This window comes from Haliaeetus leucocephalus, unplaced genomic scaffold (assembly GCF_000737465.1).
Source record: "Haliaeetus leucocephalus isolate CR32 unplaced genomic scaffold, Haliaeetus_leucocephalus-4.0 Scaffold175, whole genome shotgun sequence".
NCBI lineage: Eukaryota > Metazoa > Chordata > Aves > Accipitriformes > Accipitridae > Haliaeetus > Haliaeetus leucocephalus.
This window is the reverse complement of record NW_010972611.1, coordinates 586,473-602,942: the sequence shown is the minus strand read 5'-3', so window position 1 is coordinate 602,942 and position 16,470 is coordinate 586,473. Positions and strand designations below refer to the sequence as shown.

Here is a 16,470-nt window from a genome sequence, read left to right as displayed (position 1 = left end):
GGACATGGCGGCGGAGCGGAGCGGCCCTGAGGAGGCTGCGGCGGGCGGCGAGGACGGCCCATCCGTCCAGGTGACGCCGGGCCGCGCCGAGGTCTTCGCCACCGTGGTGGACACCTTCCTGGAGAAGCTGGTGGCAGCCGGGAGGTGAGGCGGGAATGGGGGCCGCTATGTGAGAGCCGGGGCCTGGCCGAGCTCTGCCGAGGGGAGGCCCCGGGCCCGGGCCCGGGCAGTGACACACACACCCCCCCCCCCCCTCCCCGCCCCTCCGGTTTTGCAGCTACCAGAAGTTTGCAAACTGCTACCGCTGCTTCTACAAACTACAGCCCGAAGTGACCAGGAGCATTTACGATCAGTTTATATCCCAGCTGCAGACGTCTGTCAAGGTGAAAGGGGAAGCAAACCCTTAGGGGCAGGGGCTGGGGGATGCGCCTGCCTTCGGAGGGGCTTCAGGCCCAGGTGTGGAAGTGCTGAACGTGTTGCTCTTAAGGGTAGCAAATACATTTCTTGAATGGCAAAAGCAGAAAGTTAAGACTGCTCCCCAGAGATTCTTCCAGACCTCTTTGTCTTCTCCAGAAAGAGCCATGGAATCATAGAATTGTTTAGGTTGGAAAAGACCCTTAAGATCATTGAGTCCAGCTGTAAACCTAACACTGCCAGCTCCACTGCTAAACCATGTCCCCAAGCACCACATCTACATTCTTTTAAATACCTGCAGGGACGGTGACTCAATACATGGTGATTTCCAGGATGTAGCCATTGTCCAGGGAAAAGCGAGGGCTCACAAGCGGAATGATGCCTGTGTCAGTTCAGTTTGGGTCCTGCTGAATCCCTGTGGTGTACTTCCTTCACAGGATGAGATCCAGGAGGTAAAGAATGAAGGGAACCTGGAGCTGCTCTTTAATTCACTGGATAAGATGGTGGAGGAGGCAAAGAACCAGGAAGAGCCTGCGTGGTATGGATGGTCTGGGGAGCATGTATGTGTGGAGGCATATTCCTTCAAGGGCGAAAGTCAGCTCCCGTGTGATGTTTGGGTTGTGTCGATGTGCCCTGTAGGCCTTGTGCCACAGGGGAATTTTTTAAACCTCACATATCTTAACAGCAATGTTGTTGCATCTAAAACTTCCGAAAACAAGTTTTATCTGTGCTTCTCTAGGTGATGTATCTATGCTTCCTCTCAGCACAAGGAGGAGGTTAGTGCTGCTGAGACCAGGGGGAGGTAAACTCAATCCTGAATAACTCAAAAGGCTGATGGCATGTTTTAGCCACAGCTACTGTTCTAATAGCAGAGCTCACATCAACACTTCTTGTGGGGATGTCTTGCTCAGGGACTCAGCAGGCACTGGAAGTTGTACACGCTGCCTTTTCTTCACCCTAAAGACAGGCTGGGTCTTTTTAATCAAAAGCATCATCACGACTTCTTGTTTCTGTGTTTGGGGATGTTAATTACACCCTGCCTGCCTCCAGGCCTCAGCTAATGGCAGAGTTTTGGGAAGGACTCCTCCTGTTCCTTCACGTACAGCGTTAGGGGGCTACACAATGGGGTGCCTGTTAGACACGCACGTTCTAGCTGTCCTCAAGCATCCAGTGCCAGAGGAAACTTGCTGGAGTTGGTGAGCTGATATGTTATGGCAGCAACTCAGCTTCCAGCTGAGGTGCGCGAGACTAATTGCTATGCGAGACAGTTGCTCTCTGGTTGTTTCACATCCCAGTTTGTTCCCAGGCGTCCCAGCGGGATCCCAGAAGAGGACATTCGCAGTGCTATGGTGCCGTACCTCCTTAAGCACAGGTCATACTTGCGGAAAATCCTAAAGGAGAAGGAGGAAGAGAACAGGAAGGTAGCAGAGTCTGTGCTTGCAGGGAGGAATAGGATTGGAGAGCTGCAGCAGCTGATACAAGCTCGCAAACATGCCTGGCAGGTAAAAATAAAAAAGAAACAAATAAAACCCCCTTCTCTTTCTTTGCAGCATCAGCCTGAAAGAAACACTGTCCTGTGTTTTGACACAGGATATCATATTTGACTAGCAAACGTCTGCACTATATTTAAGCCCTCCAGTTATCAAAGGCCTCACCAAGAGCCATATACTGCCAAAATTGGCCTGGGAGGCCTGGGCATTTTCACTGGAGATCTTGGATGTTTTTTCCTGTGCCCTGGATGGGGGTTTCTGTGGGTGAGCCTGTGAGATTAGTGGGTTGTATTCCGTATGTGGTGGGGACGTCAGTGTATATAACGCTGTGTTTCTACCACCTTGCTTTGTGTCCTGACCGCTGGCATCTACGGAAAAAAACACTTTGCTGAGTTCCATGGTGGTTGTTTTCCTTCCAGGCAATTAGTAAAGAGCAACGAGAACTCATCATGACATTCAAGGAGCCCCAGTGAGGACGTGGGGAATTTCTGCAGGTTTCATGGGGGGAGTTTATCCTCATCTTTGAAGCGTGGACAACGCGGTGGGAAGCGGGACTCTGTATGTGGCGTATACAAACCACGCAAACTCACATTCTTCTTGTCAGGCCAGAAGAAACTTGCAGTGGGACTGAAAAGCTGCTGGACTTGCACAATTAGATCAAAGTTTGTGAAGAAATAAAAAAGAACACAGCAGGATCTTTGGAAATAGATGACAATTTCCTATTCCTTGCCCAGCTCAACAGGGAGGAGAATCCTACAGGTCTGATAGCCAGAGCATGTCTGTACACTCACACGCTTTTTTAGCACTGTGACAGGCATGACTCTAGCTGACTAAAGCCAAATTTGTGACCTTGCAGGTATTTCAGATGTGCATTAGAGAAAAATAGGTGCCTTATGCACAGAGGCTGTGCTGTGCACAGGAATGAGGAGCCAGCAAGCTGTAGCACACAAAGCCCGCAGTTGGGTAAATGCTACCATGGCATTTTGTACAGCTGGAGCATAAATAGCCATGTCAGACTCTTGCCGCATTTTTGCAGTGTTCGTTTTCAGTATCCGTGTGTTTAAACAATTGTTCACCTGTGACCCATCAGAACAGACATGTCAGCAGCTGCTTTATCACAGCAAGTTCCTCGTTGCCATTTATTCTTTTTTTCCAGTTATTTTCCAACCCTGCTCCCCTCCCAGCCAATACGCACTGAGGGCGCTTCTCTGAGGACCGCAGTGTGAAGGATCCAGGGAGGTGCCGTTGTGTGTGTGGAGATGAGCAGAGGTTAGAATGGCCCTGCCTCGACTTTGTGGGCTCATGGCAAAGGGATTTAATGTTTTCCTGTGAAACCTGCATGTTGACTCCTGGAACCAAACTGGGTTTGGTTTTACCCATCTGGAGTTGTTCATTACCGTCTCATCAGAAGTTTGCCAGCCAGGGAAGCCGGGACTCACTGGAGTCTGCCTGGTGGGGCATTAGTGAAGCCCTGCAAGCGAGGCGTATCTTCAAAATGGAGAAAAAGTCCTTCCTCTGGGCTGGACAGATAACGAGGAGAGTCTTACTGAGCCTGACACAGACTGATGGTGAGTCTAATTCCAACAGACACCAAATCTGCCAAGGGCAGCAGGTTCTCTGGTCACCTGTTGTTCCTCCTCACCTGTTGTGCAATTCGGCTGTTAGTGCCTGCCATCCCAAGGAGAGACTGTGCCCTGCGTGGTGGGGAAGTAATACAAACTCTGAGAACAACAGTGGCGATTTCCACCAAGCGCAAGCCTCTGTTTTCAATTAGAGGCAGCCAGAGACTGCGACTGACTGACTTAGGCATATTTTCCTTCTGTCGTAAACAAGACTTCCCTTGCTGCATTATAATCTAAATAAATTGGAGCTGTTGTTCCCCCAGTCTTGGCTCCTGCTGCATGCGCTTGGCCTGCATACTCTATAGTTTATGGGTTTGTTTGACAAAGGCTCTGGCTTCAGCATTTCTCTCCTCCTCCGCCCCAAAGGCTCTGGTTCCGCTTTTCAAGACAGGGCTGGGATTTATAGGATCTGAAAGTCTGGAAAGTGGTCAGGATCCCAAAGAGGAATGTCACCCCAGGTGGCCCTGGGGGCTCCTACTGCTTGGAGCCCTCCTGGAGTTAAATAGGAGCAAACTCCAGAGGTGGGTGAGCACCCTGAGCACTGCTGGGGCCTTCTGGCGAGTAGGAAGTAAAAGTATGTATGAACAAGAGATCTCCAGCTGCTCTGCTCCCCTTCACCTCTGCTCGGTGCCTGAACCACAGCAGTAGCACACTTTATGTTCTCTCAAAGTCCTGTTTTGGGGTTTTAAGAGGTGCTGGACTTCTTTCCAAGGTCCTCTTTCTGGGAGCAGGCACTGCCTGGGGCCCCAGCCCTGGCACACAGCATCTGCCCATGGGATGTGGCATGGGAGACCTGCGTGGAGACAGAGGGCCAGGGCGCCTGCTCACCCTCTCGTCCTGGGTCACAGCAGTCAGCCCCGGCAAGGGGCTGTGACAATGATGCCACAGAAGGAGCACATGCTGGTCCCCGAGGCAAAAACTGGCCAACAAGTCCCCAGTGGCCCTGCATGGAAAGGAAAACCCCACAGGTTTTGGCAGGAAACTCCTAGTGTGGCAGCAACCCTGCTGGGATCCAGCAGTGGGAACTGGGACAGACCAGTCAGTGACTGGGGAGTGCAGTAAGGGGTCCCACCAGTGCCCCATCTCCCATCCCAGTTAGGGACAGGTGGGGACTGAGTGCTGCCAGGCCGGCAGGGCTAGGGCCCACCAGCAAATCTCCACTGGCCTGGGGCCATGTTTCCCTCCCTGTGGGCTCTGGCTGGTCAAGGGGGAACTGAGTTCACCCCAAACCACAATTGCCGCCTGTGCTGGCGGCTCCCGGCCCCGGCGGATGTGCTGGAAATAACCCTGGCAGGACCGCGGGGCCCCTCCTTGGCGGCGGTCGCAGCATCCTATAAAGTCTCTCGGGGACCAGGGTCTGCACTGAGCACAGCACCCGTGCAGAGAGGCACCATGAAGCCCCTCGTCCTGCTCACCCTCCTGGCCCTTCTCACTCTTGGCCTCTGCCGCAGAGGTACGGGGTAGTCCGGGACGGAACAGGGTGATGGGGGCTGGGGCGGGGAGGATGCCGTAGGAAAGGATCTGCTGTGAGCTGGAGGGAGCAAAGGGGCTTGGAGAGGGGTTTGCTGAGCCTTGGGGCGGAGGGAGCAGGGGGACAGGGATGGGGACACCCTTTGGCAGGGGTCTGGGTGAGGGGTCGGGGGGAGTTGGGATGAGAGCCCCAAAAGGAGGAGCAGGGTGAGGGCACAGCCTGCACAGGGCCTTCCAGAGCCCATCAGCTGCCCTGACTGTGCCATGCCATCCATCAGCTGCTGACCGCTCCCTCAGCGCAGATGACTCGCCCAGCTCTGAAGGTGAGTGTCTGTGGCCGGATTTGTCCCTGCTGTCCCAGGGATGGGGGCACCCAGCCCTCCATGACCCCCTGCTATGTCCCCGCAGCCTTCGTCTCCAGACGCGCCAGCGCCGAGGTGGTGCGGAGACACAAGAGGAATTACATCTATGACAGGTAGTGCTTGACCCCATTGTGCTGGGGACTGTGTCCCCCCCCTCTGGGTGACATTGGGGTGGGGGAGCACACATTCCCCATCCACCACATCATAAAATGAAATCCTGGTTTTGGGAGGGGCCCTGCTGGCTGGGCCCTGCCCCAGTAGCCTCCAGCCCCCACGGACCCTCCAACATCTCTCATCCATCCCCAGCAGCGTCTATGGTGCCGTGCGTGACCCACTGGAGGCCAAGCGTGAGGTGTGTGAGTTCAACCCTGACTGCGATGAGCTGGCTGACCACATCGGCTTCCAGGAAGCATACCGGCGCTTCTACGGCCCCGTCTAGCCCCCCCACGCCCCCCCAGCCATGCTGTGGCCTTGCAGGTGCTGGGTCTGAGCTCAGAGCACCAACCTCCCTCGAGCAGCCCTCCTTTTACACCCCCTTCTGTTAACCATGAAAAGAAATAAATGCACAAATGGTGTAGCCAGCTTGTTCCTAGTCTGAGAGGATAGGTGCGAGACCGCCGTGGACGTGCCCCATGTCATCCCCACGAGGCTGAGGACCCCCAGGTTATTCCTCCCTCTCCCAACACCCAAAGCCTCCAGGGCAGAGCAGTGTCCGTCACCACCCGGTGTCTGTCCCTGGCAATGATGAGCTCAGCACTTGCACCATTATTCCAGTTTAATTTAAAGCTGCTTGTCTCAAGCGTGGGGTTATTAGGGGGCAGAGGGACTGCTCGATGTGCCCCAGAGCCCTGCACCCTTCCCAGCGGCAGGATTTCCTTAGCAAACCGCCATTTCATTAAGGCTGGGTTTGGCGGGGGAAGTGGGGGAGATTGGGACCCTAGTCCCATGCATGGTGCTGTACCCAGCCACGGTCCTTCCTGCATATCCAGCATGCATGTGCGTGTGCGCGTGCGCGTGCGCGTGCCTCATGCTGGGGGGCTGCTGGGGTCTGTGTCTCCTATCCCCCTGAACCACCTGCAAAGTTGCTGCTGGGTTCCCCATACAGGGCAACATACCTCCCCTGCCCCAAATTCATCTCCTGTATGGCCCTGGCCACGGCTCCTGGGGTCCCATGGCACAGGACCCCTGCCCCAAGCTACCTGGCTCAGCCAGGGCACTGGGGCCAACTCCATGCCAGGCACTGACCCCTGCTCCTACAAAACATAGCCTTTGCCAGTCCTCTGCACCCTCACCTCAAGGCCAAATCCCTCAGCTCTGCCTCCAGCCCCAGACCCCTCAGCCCTTGCCTGTGCCCAGAGATCCAGTGCCTGACACTGAGCAATGGCTGGGCTGCAGAGGGGCCATGCATGCTGCAGCAAGGACATGCACACTGTGTTGGAGCTGTGCACATCACATCAGGGCCACTGGTACTGCAGCTCACCCCTGCTGGGCTGTGACAACCCTGGCTACACATGTGCATGCGCACGCGCGCGCACACACACACACGGGTCCCCAGGGTTACTGCGCTGAACCTGCTGGGAAACGGGCCAGTGCGGTGGTCCATGGATTTGGGGGTCCCAGGCCCTGGGGCTGAGGCAGGGTGCCTCCGTGCAGGCTGCTACATGGGTTAGGTGCAGCGTAAGTGTGCTACAGTGCCCTCCCTGCAGTGATGAGTACGATTAGCCATATTTAAAAGGTGGGGAAACTGAGGCATGGGGATGGGGCGGGTGGGTGGCTTGGCTGCCTGCAGAGGGACCAGGGTAAGGGGGGGACACACTTCATCTTATGACACCCCAAGATATCCAACAGCGAGCCCCAGGTGTCTGAGCCCCTCACCCTATTCTCCCCACACTTGGGGGTGGGGGGGAGCTCTGGGGGGTGCCAGGACGACTGGGTCCCCACAGCCCCTTGCAGCCCAGCCACTCACCCCACAGCATCACAGCTCCCTAGAGCGCCCAGCCTCACTGGGGACGCTTGGGGGGCTAACAAAGCTGCCAGGCACCCGGGGCAAGGCAGCGGTGAAGGCGCCGATGATGGCAGCATTGCCCAAAAAGGCCAGTCCGGCAGTGCCAAAGGTGCCGGGGAGGCCGGGGGCAGGCAGGCGGCCCTGCAGCCAGGCCCGACGTGAGCACACGTCACAGAGGATGGCCTCCAGCTGGAAGTGGGTGCCCAGCACAGCGCAGATGTGGAAGAGCTGGTGGCTGTGTCCTACCGGAGTGAGAGGCCAATGTCACCCCTGGGTGCTGGGACTCCTTGCCCAGCTCCTGCTGCAAGGGGTTGCTTTGGGGGCAGGGGGGACTGGAGCTGTGGCACTGGGGGCTGCTGCTCACCAATGTAGTCGAAGCGGCCGGGTGCCAGGCGCTCAGGCAGGTGGGATGCGAAGAGGAAGCCGGTGAGCAGTGCAAAGAGGAGGTGGTAGCAGTACCCGGCCATAGCCTCATTCCAGGCGCAGTTACTCCAGAAGCAGAAGAGAAGCTGCGGATAGACGGGTGAGGAACAGGCTGGGACCACCTCTGGAAGCACCCTGTGACCCCTGTGGTGGTGGCACCTGACTCCTGCCCCGGGACACCCTGACTCACCCGGCAGAAAAGCGGGATGTTGTCGTAGAGGAACGGGTACACGAAAGCTGCCGTCCGTAGCACCTTGCTCAGCCGGGGATGCTCCAGCTCAGGGAAGCTGTGAAGGGCAAACGGGGAAGGGGGTGCAGTGACCCCTGCCAGCCCCCACAGCGAGGACCCTGCAAGCACCTTGGCTTTGGGCCAGACCCACTGCCTGAGGAGGGGGACCCTCCCCAGGGACACTCTGCAGGACCCCAACGCTGAGAAGGAGGAAACCTCCAGCGCCAGTTTCCATCCAGCTGCAGCGCTGGCGCTTTTACCCAAAACATACCGGGAGTAGCAAGAGAGGCTGGTGCAGACAAAGGAGTTAAAAGCAGCCACGGGGACAAAGTAATGGTGCAAAACGCCACTAACCCAGTGGTCTGGCATCGTGTAGGCACCATAGGCAAATGCACAGCCTGCAAGAGAAATGCAGCATCATGGGGCCAGCGGCTCCCTGTCCATGCCTGCCCCCCATGCCTGCCCCCATCCCTATCCCCATGCCAGTTCCTCTCTGCAGTGTCTCACCCAGGCTGTAGAGGCTGAGGGCTCCATAGTCACAGAAGTAGCAGATATGGCGCGCACGCGCCGACATGGAGCTGAAGGTGTGGGCGCAGCTGGAGGCAAAGGGGTAGAGGCAGACAAGCAGCAGGTAGATGAGCAGGGGCCAGTGGTAGGGCTCCTGGCAGAAGTCCAGGGAGGATGAGAGCACCAGGAAGCGCCACACAAAATACCTGCAGGCACAGCATATACTGAGGTGAGATCCATCCCTGTCCCTATCCCCATCCCTGTCTCTGTCCCCACCCCCAGTCCCATCTCCATCCTTTCTTTGTCCCCATCTCCATCCCCTCCTCACCCCCATGCTTGTCCCCATCCTTGTCCCCATTCCCATCTCCATCCTTTCATCATTCCCATCCTTGTCCCTGACTCCATACCCAGGTCCATCCCGATTCCTGTCTCTATCCTGTACCCTGTGCCCAATGCCATTCCTATTCACATCCTCATCTCTGTCTCCGTCCCTCTCCCCATCCCCACCAGGTCGGTAGGAAGTGTGTCCAGATGTTGACTGTCTCGTTAGTCATCTGGAAGGAGCTGAGGACGCAGTCAAGGGCTGAGCTCTTGGGGTGCCGGTACCCTGACATGATCCCATCCTCCCAGAAGATCTGCAGGGACAGTGGGGCTGGTCAGAGGACATGCCAGGGGGAGTGGGGCAGCCCCAAAGAACTGCTCTGGCCTCGTGGTGGGTGGGGAAACTGAGGCAGGATGGGCTGGGAGTCTCTCACCAGCTGGAGCAAGGTTGGGTGGTTTTCCAGGTGATTTTCCACCTTGGATGAGGGAATTGCGGGGAAAAGCCTGGGGGCAGAGCTGCACCATCACCCAGCCACACGTACCCGAGGCACCTGATGGACCCTGAAGATCTGCGGCAGCTTTATCGTCAGCATGGCAGGGCCGAGGTGCTCAGAGCTAGAGGCGTCGGGGTGCTGGGCCACAGCCCATGTCCTGCGGAGATGGGACAGAGTCCACTGGGTGACAGGAGTGGGGCTGCAGGAGCCAAGACAGCAACCTCCAGGTGGGGTCTTGGCTCGGGTCAGTGGCTTTTTCCAGGGATGCGATCAGCACAGCCTGCTCCCTGCTTGACTCTTCCAGAGAACCATGGTGGGGGTGTGGGTGGGGTGTCTGAGCAGGATCAGGCCCCCCCCAGGCCCAGGATGGGGTGAGCACGATGGGGCCACGGGTGGGGGCTGCAGCAAAAAGCCAGATCCTGCCCTCATCCCCTACCCCACTGCATCCTCCCTCCCTGTGGAGGCTCCTGACGGTGTTTACTTGCTCTGGGGATCTCCCTGGTAGACGTAGGCTTAGGATCAGGCCACCGTGGAGGGGGCAAAGCCCCACGGATGCCCTGCAGCCCCCCCGAGCCCTGGTCCAGCCCAAGAGGTTGTGTTACGCAGGGGCCAGGATGAAGCAGGACACCGAACTCAGCGGCTGGGGAAGGGTTTCTCCAGTGGGGAAACTGAGGCACGGCACAGGGAAAGCAGCCCAGCAGCATGAGGGCAGTCCTGAGTGTTCCCACCCACCCTCCGCAGCCCAAAACTCACCCAATGGTTTAGAAGGAGGGGGAGAGGAAGGAAAAAAACAAAACAACCCGAAAGCGTCCGGAGACACTTCCCACCACCCTGCTGAGTGGAGCCGGCGAGGAGCACTGCTGGGGTGGTGGGCGATGCTGTGCTGGGAGCCCCCTCCTTGCCGCCACGGGCCAGGGGTCTCAGCCCCACCACTGTCGCTCACAGCCCTTCTTCCCAGCCGCATTCCTGGGCTGTGGAAATTTGCCAAAATGTCCCTCCCCAGCAGCTCCTGCTCATTGGTGGAAGGGGCAGTCAGGGCTTCTCTGTGGGGGCTCAACGGGAACTTTGTGCTGGACACGCTGCCTGTCCTGCCATGGCCTTGCTGCCTGCTTTGGCCGAAATCCCCCCCAATTCCCCCCTGATGCAAGATCCCTCACCATGCATGGCGGGGGCGTCGGTGGAGGAACTATTGGAAAGTGGCTCCGGGCATCAGACTTTAAATGCCAACAAGCTCTTCAGCTGGGAGAGCTGGGGCGGGTGGTGGAGCCGAGTGCCAGGTCCACGCAGGAACCTACAGCAAACACCCACCAGGTTACACCGCAGGGTCCCACAAGCACAATGAAAAGAGGTGCAGAAAGCAAAAGTACATTTGGGAAAGCATCCCCGACTGACCTGATGGCGTCCCGCTGGCACAAGGAGGGCTGGAGGTGGCTCAGGCTCAGTCCATGGGAGCAAAAGCCAGCAGACGTCCACGCCGCAGTCAGATGCAGCCACCGTTCAGGAGGTGGAGGGTTGAACTGTGAGCCGGATTGATGCTTTCAAAGCCCGCATCTTTGGGGATTTATTTACCCCCAGAGGGCTCATGTTCCCGGCTCAGCCGTGGGTGCTGGGCACAGCGTGGGGAGCCACAGCTCCCCAGGACGAGGAGCTCAAATCCACCATGCTCAGTATGAAGAGCCACAGGCACAAGGCTGATCTGCATACAGGGCTCTGGTGCACTGGCAGCCCTGGCCAAGGGGAAGCTGCGTTTCTCCGGCCGGCGTTGCCAGGAGGTCAGTGGGAGGGTTTGGGGTCTTGCTGCCTGCCTGCAAAGGGGCCTGCTCTATCCATGCAGGGATGCAGGCCCTAGTGCTGAAAAGCCCCTCCAAAATAACCTGTGTGAAGCAAAGCAAACCCTGGGTGAGGACCTATTTGGCGCAGGGAAATGCCATCTCTGTGTGGGGAGAATTGGGAAGCAGAGGTGCAGAGAGGGTGGGGAATGGGGGCTGAGCAGGGCTGGAAAGAGGGAGGCTCCTGCAGCTTTCCAAGGACTCGGCACCCAAATGAACAGGAGGACCAGGAGTCCCAGCTCTTCATCAGAGTTACAGTTTTGCAGGAGCAAACCCTTCAGTTCATTTCCAGTGTGAGGGGTGTGGGCCAGACCCCCACGGATGGGGCACTCCTTGCAGCAACACGCTGCCTATGCCAACTTGAAAACGGAGTCACAGAGCGTTTGTTAACAGGGCAGGTAGCACATCCACAGCCCCCACCAAGGCCATTAATGCTGGGCAGCGTCTTGGCACAGACCTTGCAAGCTAGAAGCAGCCTTTCTAGCCCCTTTGGAGGGGACAGAGCTGGCAGTGACAGGTCCCTTTTGTGCCACCGCAGGCAGTGGCGTTGGGACACAGGGCACGTCTCACCCCGCAGGAAGAAGTCGCCCATGGCTTATTCTCCCACTAAAGACTGAAAGCCGGATTTGCCTTTTCACAACCTCCCTCTCCGACCTTCCCACTGCTGGCAGCCTCCAAAGAACTGGAGCCTAAGAGTAAATTATATTGGTGCCTGGCTCAATGCTTTCCACTAACAGAGCAAATAAAGGAGCTTTGGTGTGAATGAATACAGGGAATGGAAGATCCCCCCCCCCCCAAACACACACTCCCAGCTTCCCTAGTCACCAGTGCCTGGCATGGACCCTCATTGAGCCTGACTTCAAGCATGCTGCCCAGCTCTGCACCTGAAACCAAGCCTCTTAAAGGCACCTCGAATTAACACTTAAAAGTCACACATTTTAAAAAATGTATACTTTCCACTCCCCCTTTTAAAACCAAGCTGAGAAGGCGCCCAATAAAGCACTTCAGTTATTTTTGCTGACTGCACTGTTGCTGGGGTTGGGGATGCTCCTGTGGGCAGCAACATGCAGAGTCCTGGCAAGATGAACTCATCCTGAACCACAAAGGCAGTGAGCAAAGAGGAAAGGAACAAAGGAAATACTATTCCTGCTATAGGGATAAGGAAGGGACCCACCTACATTTCATCCTATCAAATCAAAAGCAAACCAAGGTTATGCCTTCCTTCACTCGAGTCAAATAACATTCAGAGGATTTGGGAATGGCAAAGCTTTTTTTTTCTGAAAAGCATAAAGTTTGGTCAGCAAAGCTCACATTTGAACGTGGATTCTTATATAAAAAATGTACCCATCTCTGGGACTGCGTAGGAAAAACAAGGGCTGGGCTGGGAATCACCACAAAACAAGAGGTACAAACATCTCATATTTTATTAAGCTAGTCGATGTGTTCGGATCACAGTCAAGACACATGCCGTGAAGCCCCCAAGCTCCTCCTCGTCCCAGCTGGGGTCCAACAGCCATCCCATCGGTCCCCCAGTGAGAGCTATCTAAGCACAAATCCACAGGCTGGGCTTTTTTGTGCTAGAAAAGGAGGACTGAGGGAGAGATGATTGTCCCTCGCCTCAAACCAAGCAACAGCCCTCTCCCTGCCAGCAGAGACAGGATGAGTGACACAGGGATCCTGTGCCAACCCTCCTGCCCTTCTCCATTCTTGCAGCCACCCCGTTTTCCCCACCCTGTTTTCTGCCCCAGACAGACTGGCTAGCTCTGCTGGATGACAAGGGGAAAAAAAAAAAAAAAAAAAAATATAAGATGCAAGCAAAGATCCAAGGCATTGCAGGTTGGCATCGAGCTGAGCAAGGATGGGAGCAGAGGAAGAGTCGCTTGGCACAGCCCATGAAACCACTGAGCAGAAGTCCAACAAGCACCAGTGACTGTGTCCACCAACCATGGCATGGGGACAGCCCCTGGCCCCTGCGCTGCCTCCATGGGAAACCCAGCGAGCTTCAACCACCACAAACCTGTGCTCTCCCAGCTTGGGGTCACCCTATAAACTTCCAAGAGCTCAACATGGTGGTAACAAAAAGAAAATCAAAACCAAGAAACACACAAAAACACATTAAAAACAATGCTTTCAGCCCACAAGATTGTTTTTCTTTTTTCTCTCCTTCCCAGCACAGTGGGCGTTACGGGACTAGCTTGGAGCTGGTCTTAGCAAGCCTTGAGTTGGTACCGAAATAGCACCATATGGATTAGCAGTGGACCAGAGCTAGCTTTCACAAAGCTCCATCACCGCATGACGCTAGCTTGGCGAGTCAGTTTGTGGCTCACTCTCAGGCTGGCATGAATATGCTGTGGTGAACTCTCAGGAAACCCCAGCCACAGCACTCAGGAGCCGTGGGCAGAGCAGCATGCCAGGATACATGGAGCCTCTGTACTGACCTTCCAAGTTTCCTTTAGCCCTGGAGAACTGCTTAGCATCAGCAAGCAACACAACAGGCCAGGGAAGTTGGCCTCCTGCTTTTGGCTTCTCGGTTGGGACTTGGAAGAGATGCACCAATCCCGTGTGGGGCAAACTGGCACAGGCCCTTGGACATAGCAGATCTGTATCAATTTATACCCAGGGAGGGTATTCCAACTCATCACGAGTGCTGGGATTGGGGTTAAGAAGTGTTTTCCTTTACCCCAATCTTAAAGACATCAAGTTGAGCCTCCATTAGAAGGCAACACTTCCCAGAGGACACAGCTTGTCATCTTCCAAGGCCACTCTGCAGCTGTGCTGTTCTGGAGCTTTTAAGTCTCCCACTTTTTCAGCTTTGTGTATCTCTGAGTGGGGATGTGCATCCAAAAAAAAAATTCATTAGGTCCTCAACTGTAGTTGCATGTTCTGGAGAGGAAGCAGGGTGGCACATGGATCTTTCAGGTGCCTTTTTTAAAAGGTTACTATCCCTCCCCACTCAGCCCAGAGGTAGTGTACTGAAAGGTGCCACTGGGCAGTTAAGATTCCCCATTGAAGGGCTAGGGTGTTTTCCTCCTCTCCAGGTGTGCAAAACCTCAGGGTAATATTAAAAAAAACCCTCAGGAGACCAGGGCAGTTACTAAGAGATGGTTATGAGGAAAGTAAGGCAACAGCCTTGCTGTCTTTTAGAAAGCAGCCCTCTGATTTCACCATGTGGCCCCTAAGTGGGCTCACTGCAGCTCAGCAACAACATCTTGTTACAGAAATGTTAAGTTTATTTACTTTTGTTCTTAAACTGACTTCTGTGTTCAGCCCAAACAAATCACCAGTCTGATTCAGGACACGGATGGACTGTGTTAGCCCATCTTCTGTACTGGACTGTGACCCCTTGCTCCCACCCCGTTCAATGACAGCACCAACCTCGTCTACTGCCCTGACACCATAGCACTTGACTCCCAGCTCTCATCCTGCACCACCAGCGGCCTGGGGAGCTGTATGAACCAAGACACTTGTGACTGGCGTGACAGGCATTCCCTTTTGGTTGCTGCTTTACTTGCATTGCTCTTTTCTCCCCTCAAGATCTAGCTGTGGACAAGGGAATACCTGGCCCAGAGCAAAGCTGAGGAATGCCTCCAGCTCCTCACTATTTTGATTTCAGCCAAGCAATGCTCTTTTTTTTACCAACCCCAAGTGCACACTTTGCACTATGCAGCCAGAAGGGAATGACAATTAGGCCTCTCAGGACTGCAAACACAACCAGGCTTCAGCTCAAGACCTCCAGAAGAGAGTTGCAGACTACAGACCCTTCTGATGTGCTTTGCAGCAAGGTAGATGGTTTTCTTAAGCAGCAGGGGGGGAAGGAAAAAAAAAAAAAAAAAAAGCAATCCCACTGAGCCAGGCTTCCACCAAACAAGGAGTGTATCTCAATAACTGAGCAGCACTCTCCAAGTCGACTGAGGGGCAGAAGGGGAGCCGACTGCTCTCCACTTCACCACACTGCTCTGGCTCATACACCGAAGGACAAGTCCCACAAGGTGATTCTCTTTTCTTTTCCCACCCCATCAAACAAAAATAATGAGCTAGACAAACAAATGGCTTAAAATAAAAACACTGGTAGCACTGGAGAAAAGAGTGACTGACAAGCTTCACAGCCCATCCTGGATCTCTAAGAACACCCAAGATGAGCTATAGTCTTTGACCTGCCGTTCTGCTTATGTTGTTTCCTTGGCTTAGCCTAGGAAAGCACTGCAAGTTTCAGGAGAAGCTGCAAAAGTAAAAACCTGTAGGGAAACTCTGCCACTCTACAGCCTCCACTTGCCTTTCAGACCACAAGGTATGGACCTTGTACGGCCAGCTCCAGCTGTAACTTAAAGCTTGGCGTTTCTCTCTGCTGTGCTACAAGGCTGCATGCTGCAAAGGAACTGAAATTGGAATATAAATGAATCCTCTGGGACTTGTGCTGTTTTTTTTTTAGTTTTTACCTGAAAACAAGGAACATCCTGCCACTCCAGTACAATGCATCATGCTAGGAAGTCTGCACAGATTGGAGTATGTTACTTGTCTTTCCATATTACAACCCTTTTGTAGCAGTTTCTGGCTGACCCATGTGAAAAAATGCGCAAACGTAGAAGATAGTGGTTTTAACTTGCATAGCTGCTGTTAGTTCATGTGGATGGAGACATCTGTTTCTTGAGTACATTGACACAGATGAACTACAAAGAGGCCGTTCAGCTATCTCCCACTGCTCTGCTGTCCTGGGGGCAACCCGTTTCTTCATTTCCCAGCATCAGCATGTGACAGGATGTCAGACACAGGTTGCTTGAGATGCTGTCAGGGTGGAGGTCTGAAAGGTCCCTCACAGGTCACATGGGGAATTAGCTCTTCCAGCATCCGTCCAGGTAGCATCATCCTTTCTTTTTGGGATGCTAAAAGCACTGAACGGTTTGTGAGCTCAGTCCTGGGCAATGGCGGTCACTGCACTGCCTTTGCCTGGAGGGATGTGAGGAGGGGGGTTACACTCAAGTTCTGCCACCCTCTCTAGCACGGCATAGCAGCAGCAGTGTGTCAGAACAACCAGAAAAAGAGATAATGGCTTTGAGATCCTCCTTCCTCCTCCACACCTCACTGCAAGATTTAGAAGGGGAAGGGGGGGAAAAAAAAAAAAAAAAAAAAAAAGGCATTGGATCCTTCAGAGATGTCTGCTCCATCCCAGGGTCACAGCACTCAAGCCAAGTGGTTGAGCCTTATCAGCGTTTAAATCCCACACAGCTCTTCTCTCTCTTCCAGCAACTCTGCTGGATTCCATTCCTTTTCTCCAAGGTCTAATGCTGGAAGCAAAGAAGTAGGAGG

The 16,470-nt window shown here is 54.8% G+C and overlaps 3 protein-coding genes across 4 annotated transcripts; 2 read left to right on the top strand and 1 right to left on the bottom strand.

The window, feature by feature from the left end:
* The first annotated feature begins 4 nt into the window (after positions 1-4).
* On the top strand, positions 5-4,095 carry LOC104829733 (polyamine-modulated factor 1-like). Its single transcript, XM_010564180.1, has 5 exons — positions 5-144; positions 278-383; positions 852-952; positions 1,721-1,916; positions 2,324-4,095. Exons 1-5 carry the CDS (start codon positions 5-7, stop codon positions 2,375-2,377), a joined length of 597 nt encoding a protein of 198 aa, XP_010562482.1. The 3' UTR covers positions 2,378-4,095.
* An 811-nt stretch (positions 4,096-4,906) lies between these two features.
* Positions 4,907-5,797, top strand: BGLAP (bone gamma-carboxyglutamate (gla) protein). Its single transcript, XM_010564088.1, has 4 exons — positions 4,907-4,979; positions 5,275-5,319; positions 5,405-5,471; positions 5,668-5,797. The coding sequence occupies exons 1-4, from the start codon at positions 4,919-4,921 to the stop codon at positions 5,795-5,797; spliced, it is 303 nt and encodes a 100-aa protein (XP_010562390.1). The 5' UTR covers positions 4,907-4,918.
* A 1,440-nt stretch (positions 5,798-7,237) lies between these two features.
* Positions 7,238-16,267, bottom strand: PAQR6 (progestin and adipoQ receptor family member VI). 2 transcript variants are annotated; one of them, XM_010564086.1, is made up of 9 exons: positions 15,603-16,267; positions 10,730-11,211; positions 9,386-9,494; positions 9,030-9,157; positions 8,523-8,728; positions 8,287-8,413; positions 7,977-8,073; positions 7,728-7,872; positions 7,309-7,605 (listed from the first exon to the last, which is right to left on the bottom strand). In XM_010564086.1, the coding sequence occupies exons 3-9, from the start codon at positions 9,434-9,436 to the stop codon at positions 7,334-7,336; spliced, it is 1,026 nt and encodes a 341-aa protein (XP_010562388.1). In that variant the 5' UTR covers positions 9,437-9,494; positions 10,730-11,211; positions 15,603-16,267; the 3' UTR covers positions 7,309-7,333. The 2 variants fall into 2 exon arrangements, with proteins under 2 accessions (XP_010562389.1, XP_010562388.1); XM_010564087.1 differs by lacking the exon at positions 7,977-8,073 and having other exon boundaries at positions 7,238-7,605.
* Positions 16,268-16,470: the final 203 nt, after the last annotated feature.